The following is a 7,223-nucleotide window of genomic DNA, read 5'->3' on the forward strand; positions in this document are numbered from 1 at the left end:
CCACTTCCCTACTAACAACTTTAGTCAATATTAAAGGTTGGAACAAAGCTCAGTTTCAGCTTTGCAAAATCCATTGGTGAGTTCAGGCAAAATTTACACATAAAAAATAGATTTCAAGTTACATTCAAGTAGGAGGTGGTGACACTGGCAGCTCAACACCTTCTTTCTGACACCTCTGTGTGACAAGGGCAGGATGGTCTGGGACAAGAGCAAGACACAGGGCTTACATCAGGTTAGAGCTGCTCCATGGAGTGCAGGGGAAGGATGTGCCCTGCACTGGTTATCTGCTACCCCTCCTGAAAGCACTTCAGTCATTAACATACAGGACTGGGAAAACTAGACAGTCAGCTTTCAAGTCTTTTGTGAACCAGCTAGGGGGAGGGAGGAGAAATAGAGATGGAAAATGAGAACATGAGTTGATATTATGACAAAAACTTAGCAATTATTAAAAAATTTCTTGGTTGCATCTGACATTTCTTTGTTATTTGTTTAGCAGTTTTCATACCTTTGTTTGAATCCTTATGTGGACAGTGCTGCATTTCCTGCTGCATTAAAGTATTTTTGATCTCTACACCAAATGTCTTCAAAGTCACATTCCCTTTTAACTAAGATTCCCATCCCTTTCTTCCCACTGTGGAGCAGCTTTAACTGCCTACCAACAGAGTGCTATCTCTGCATTGACTGATGCAAGGTGTTTGAGAAAAATAATGGCCTTTAGAATACCTAGCATCAGAAGGAAATGTAAATGTAAATATGTTTGGGAGCTCTAGGGTAATTATAGATGCTTTAAGGCAGAAGATATCAATTTAAATGAAAAAGACTTCATCAGTTCAATGTCTCAAAAGTGGCAATTAAGTTTTAAAAGACTTTTGCAGAGTTCCCGATTTGCGGGGGAAAATACATAAAATTTTTAGTAAAATGTAGAAGTCAAAGAGACCCATTCAAAACTCAGTTTGTGATTAACAAGCTGAAAGCAGTCAGTTCCTTCATACCTCCAGATAGCCACTCTTTGTACATAATCCTCTGAGGGGGAAAAGGTGGGAAGCAGAACACCAGACTCAATGGCACCCAAATGTCCTACCTTTTGTTCACAGCTCTAATCTTTACTAGCCAAGCAACACGCTCATCTTACCACATGTTGCACAGTCTGTGCCATGGAGAGGAATTCCTTTGACTCTTTTTGCCTATATTCTGGGAGAAACTCTATGTTGGCAACACGAAACAGTCCAACAAAATACAGTGCATCTTTGTTTTCTGCCTGAACTGCAAGAAACAAAGAAGACAACCTTTTTTTTTCCCCCCAGTAACAACGAGGTGGTTTTTTTTTTTATTAACTTCTAACCCAAATTAATCTATTTGGCCTTACAGTGGAAACAGCTACCAAAAGAACACTGTGCTTTTTATAGCCAAACTGTTATAGATGTGTACAAAATATGGTTTATTGAGCACCTGTTCCCTACACACAAGATAAGATACCACCATACAAATGAGCCAACATAATGAAGGCAGTATCAACATCCAGATTCTGAAGCATCTCTAAGGAACCTGAGGCAGTATTAGCATCAGGAGTCTAAAGAAGAAAACATAGCTTTTAATGCACAATTAGACACGTGCTTTTTAATCCCCTTTTATTTCTTTAATTCTATTTTGCATACAAGATAAAGGACTTGGATTTCATAAGGCCAAGAAACACAGGGAAAGGCAAAATTTCTGAGCAATCAAGCTCAAAGAAACCGCCAAGTCTGCACAATCAACTTGCACATAAAAATGTTTTGCATAACACTTTAAAAAGTCACACTCCCTAAAGCCATCAGCTATGCCTGCTCTTATAATTACTGGTTAAGTCTTTAATTAAGACACACAAGAAGTACTACGTTTTTTTTTAGAAAGAGATGAAAGTACTACTAAGGATAGGGATGTACGAAATTGGCTTGAGCTTTCAGGAACTCACCAATGAAGAGCCATAGTAATGTCCAGGTTACAACTCCTAAAATGAATAGAATGAGGGTAAAGAGAATTATTTTGTTTTGAAAATTCCACAGTAACTTATCTTTTTTCTTCAATTTGGCATGTTTTTTCCTTGCCAGAATCCTCTTTGCCAACTTATCTTCTGCAGATATCATTTGGACCGGAATGTTGGCTACCTAAAATAAGGTAAAAGACAACAAAAAATGTGGAACATTTCTAACAGCAATTGATGGACCAACAACTAAAAGAGATTCCCACATACATTTGTCTGTTACTGCAACTATAATTAACTTAGCAGCAGTTTAAAACTCCAGTCAGAAAGTAAGGGCCTTCCTTCAAGACACTTGTATTTCACTCCTAAGTTGACATCATTGTGGGATGTCAAGTTTAATACAGTGACTACAAAATCCATGTGTTGATGGAGCTTGTCACACAGGAGATGACAAGCATAACTACTAGCCATTTGCAAAAGTAGCATTGTAGGTTATTTCACAATAAGTGGTTGTTTCCTTTTGCCCAAAAGTAGCAGATCCACATCTGAGTCCAGTTTTTGGCCCATGAGTATAAGATAATCCAGGGTGATTCCAGAGGAAGGTCACCAAGCAGTAAGGGGATGAAGGGATGTACAGCAAAAAGTTGAGAGCCCTGGGGTTGTTCAGTTAGAGGCAAGAAGGCAAAGACAGTGTGAGTAAATCTAATTATAGATTTCCCTATCTAAAGTGGGTTATGGAAAAGACAGAGACACACTTTTCTCACTGATGAACAGTGAAGAGACAGTCACAACAGTCACATACAGCAGCAGGGGAAATTCCAGCTAGAGTGGAGGAGGGGGAAGAACGTATTTCATCATGAGGGCCATGCGTGTGAGCCATGCCCAGAGAGCTCAGGGAACCTCCATCCCTAGAGGTATTAGAAACTCAGAGGATCAGTGTCCCAAGAAATCTGTTGGCTTTGATGTTAGCCCTGTTTTTTTAAAAAATTAAAAACATTCAGAAATCCCCATTAATGTAAATTTTTCTAATATTTCTCTGATATCATGCACTAGTAATGCTCTCAAGAAGAGAGTTCTTTGTATCCTTACAGAGGTAGCATAAGAAACATCACCAGAAATATCTTACTGATCCCATAGTCAAATACAGCAGATAGCAGTCTTTGACCTCATAATGGAGGATATTCAAAGAAAGCTTGGCAATAAGTTATAACAAGTAACAAGACCCAGTAATACCCTTTAAAATTTCCTCAAGCAAAATGTGAAAACACAGAACTGGAAGATTTCAGACTAATATCTTCTATCTAACTAATTAACTGCACTTGTTTGGTGTGTTCTCCACTCAATTTACCCATCTGCCGTAATTTTTAAAAACCTTATCAAGTACATGCCTCTTTAAGAATGCATATCAAACTGCATGTTTGTTTAAGGCTCCTCACTGTCAGGTAAAGTTCCTGTATACATTCAGGTGTCCAATAGGACAGCTCGAGGTAGCTCAATGAATGCTTGGCTCTGACATCTGAACTTTGGGCCACTTCGATCAAGATTCCCCCAATAATATTTTATATCTAAGTTTTCCCATTTCACTCCTCTTTGCAGCTATAGACCTAACCAACCAGACTTCTTCTTAAAAATTAGGTTGTGTCAAGGACCGTTAAAAACTGCACTAGATTGACATAATTGGACTATAAGTATGAACTTGAAACAACTAATGTCTTCATTGCCATTACTGCAATTCTAACTTTATTTTTTTTAAAAATGCACTTCATGTATCAAGGTTTGCATGGCAAAGTTCTCTGTTATGCAGGATTCACAGGATTACTGAATGCTGTGTGCTACATTATCAATATCTCCCTAGGTAATAGTAGTCTACCTTAGACATCTTATACAAAGGAAAACCGAGGCAAAGTTAAGTTGCTCCCTTCCCTCAGTAAGGGCCATAATTCTTAACTCACCTTTCCTCTCTACTGCAACTTAGTTCTTGTATTCTAGAATTGGTTTCCATCTAAAGCTGTAATTTGACTATCACCACACACTGAATTATTTAATTACTTCTTTGTCATGAGTTAACACTCATGCAATAATCCCCTGCTGCATTTTCTCACGGAAAAGCAAAACACTTTGCCTACTTTAATGTTGCCTTTTTGTCTAGAATTTGACTTCTTTGTTGAAAAGCCTGCTACCATGACAGCAATATAAGCTTTTCATATTGTCACACTGACATGTTCATTATTTCAATTGTCTAAAAGTACATATTATTAGCAATCTAAAGGTACGCAAACACACGCTGACATTTTCAAATATCAAATCTAGACATGATGTTAAGTTTAATACTTGATAATCAGATCACAAGAGATTTAATAGTGTTGAGAAGCACATAAAATCAAGAATGCTTAAGTCACCTACTCACACTTCCTTCATCCTCAGGTTTAGCTGTTGGGTCATCATTTTTTCCATCCATTCCAGTAGAATTAATTTTATCACTTGTCCAAGCTGAAAAAAGAGCCTTGCACCTTTCCTCAAGCACCACTTGTACTTCTGAAGCTGAAGACAGCTAACAGCAATGTCCAGGACCAAAAGAGGCATCAATTTACTTTGATAAGTTTCCAATTGTAATCTCATCTGCCCTATTGCACCTTTGTGAATGTTAGAAGGCTGCTATCATGTAACTTCCAAGTCAGACTGCTTAAAATAGGCTTTTCATAGTATTTTCAATGCTGAAATAGACTCCAGTTTGTTAAAAGACAGAACCACAGTGCCAAAACCTATACTACACTAAAATTTCACAAAATTAGTTTCATGAACAAGAAAAGTAGCAAGCAAAACATAAATATGAAAGCAAAAACATGCCAAAAGAAGGAAAATAAATACAGGCACCTTGAGTAAGTGTATTGCAAATAGCAGATAACTGCAAACCAAGAGGAGCATTTTGACTCTCTTCTAGAATTTTGTGACGTATCTGTTGAACACTCAAATTTGGTTACTTTATTGTAACTGAGAAATAAACTGCTGCAGGCTACTTATTTAATATTGTTAAAATAGATCAGGCTTCAAATAGAGAATCCTTTTTGTAATCAGATGCAGGAAGTCACTTGTATTATAACAGTTCCATCCTATTTTCTTTGTTAATTAAATATTAATAGAGGATGTAAACCGGTACTTTCCTCAATGGATGCTAACTATAGAGCTGTCTTTACTTTTAAGTGATTAACAATCTCAATGCCTTCCTTGAATCAACTACAGAAATGGCACTGGAGAAATACCATTTTTATTAAAAAGAATAACCCTTCTATGAATTTACCTTTGAAAATATAAACCCTAGACTATCAATCAAAAAAATTAGCAATACAGTAGAGACATAGGATAGAAAAGATGTAGTCAGAACTCATAACAGGTGAGTTCCAGGCATGATCTATGCTCTATGTAAGCAGCAATAAGTTACTTCAACTGCAAGGCAAAAAATCCTAGAGTTAGATAAAGTACTAGCAAACTATAATATTTCTTATCTGGAGTGGTCTTTGGCTTATGCCCTGAAGCACAGCAATTTTGTCCTCAGTTGTTGTTTGTTCTGGAATTGCAAGGTAATTTAACCATATCAAGTGGTACGTTAAGCTCTGGGCCTTATTAATGCTTAGTAGCATAGGAAAATCTATGAATGTATTCCATATGACTATATATAACTCCTTCCAAGTCCCACTTTTTGGTTTTTAATTATGAATATTTTTTTGGGATAACTCTGGTCTCTTAAAGTGTTCATCTAATTCCCAAAAGCCTCCAACTACCCTGTGCACAGGGAGATCCTGTGATATGTGGTACTTCAGAAGCTGGTCCATAGATTGAAAGAGCATTGTACATATAAATACTTCAGCCTGTGAGGGAGATCATGCTGGAGCAGATTTTCCTGAAGGACTGTGGCCCATGGAAAGCAGACATTGAAGCAGATGAAAAGTGTGAGAAAGAAGGGGCAGCAGAAAGAAGTTATTGAATACACACCAAAAGCCCCCATTCTCCTGTACTACTCAGGGTTTGGAAGGTGAAGGGGGTGGGTAAGTAGAGGAGAGGCAAATGAAGAAATGGGCCTGATGAAGGAGGAGGAACAACATTTTTTTCATGTTTGCCTTTTGCTTTCCCACTACCCACATTAATACTTCCATTTTTATTTAAATTTGCAATAAGTTCAATAATTTTTCCCCAAGTTGAGTATGTTTTGCCTGTGACAGTAATTGACAAATAATGTCCCTGTCTTCATCTGAAACCACTATTTTTCTCTCCTTCCTTTTCCTCCTATTTTTTCCCCCAGACCTGCTGAGAAAAGGAGGTAGAGCCTGAGCAGCTGGGTGGGAGTCTGGCTGATAGCCATGGCTAACCAAAACCAGTGTTGCAGTATATGGTACTTACTTCCCCCTCTCCTCCTCTTAAAAAGCAAGGGTTCGAGTTTTGCTCAAGATAGCTTTACTTTGAAACAGAATGCAGCAAGAATAAAGAGGTTGACAAACTGAAATGAAACATGAAACTTGTTAGAAATAAAATCATCTTATGAAAGTGAACACTGTTGTTTCCATCTGCTTAATTATTGCATGTTCCCTATATTAAAAAAAAGTCTGACGACTAAAAAAATTCAAAGCCAATGCAAATCATAGGCTCAATCTCTCAGGTCCCCTGATAGATACCAATGATTCCAGTTCAGCCTGAAAAGTTACCATGACCCAAGTATTCCCGTTCTGAGCTTTGTGGAGAAATGCACTTTGACTTAGGTCCACCTGAAAGGGCTATTGGCTTTAAGCCATTACTTGGTCTGAATGTGCTGGTATTAAGCAGCTTGATTTTTATCTCCTGTAAGTAATGCATAAGAAAACATGACATCTCTTGCTGACCCAAATCAACATAACCATTTCACAAGTGTCCCATTTTCTTGCCCTTGTCATAGCTTCCTGACCAGTTCCACTTCCTCATGCTTTTCTACTGCAAAACCCACTCCCACAAATCACAGACTTCTCAGATTATTCACACACTGGTAGTGGCACTTGGTTTTACTCACATCATTCTCTCTTAGGGGCATAGCTTCCTCATGCACATCTGTTTGGCAGCCTGACTTTCTGTTTCCCATCTCACACAAGACACTAACTCACACAACCAGGGGCAGCTTGTCAGTCTAATCTGTGCCTCCCATGATGGTGATGAAAGATAGTCAAGGAAAGATAGTCTGGTCTTTGATGCATCCTTCCCTACACACCCAAACACCTCTCTCCCTTTCCAGTCTTCTGGG

General features: G+C 38.1%; 1 protein-coding gene across 1 annotated transcript in view; it reads right to left on the reverse strand.

The window, feature by feature from the left end:
• TMPRSS7 (transmembrane serine protease 7) overlaps positions 1–4,579 on the reverse strand; it is a 30,794-nt gene extending 26,215 nt beyond the window's left edge. Inside the window, 4 exon segments of the mRNA XM_027681571.1 lie at positions 1,133–1,263; positions 1,952–2,144; positions 4,368–4,477; positions 4,480–4,579. Coding sequence (XP_027537372.1) covers positions 1,133–1,263; positions 1,952–2,144; positions 4,368–4,477; positions 4,480–4,579 — 534 coding nt within the window.
• Positions 4,580–7,223: the final 2,644 nt, after the last annotated feature.

This window comes from Neopelma chrysocephalum, unplaced genomic scaffold (assembly GCF_003984885.1).
Source record: "Neopelma chrysocephalum unplaced genomic scaffold, ASM398488v2 Primary Assembly neopelma1_60, whole genome shotgun sequence".
Classification (NCBI taxonomy): domain Eukaryota; kingdom Metazoa; phylum Chordata; class Aves; order Passeriformes; family Pipridae; genus Neopelma; species Neopelma chrysocephalum.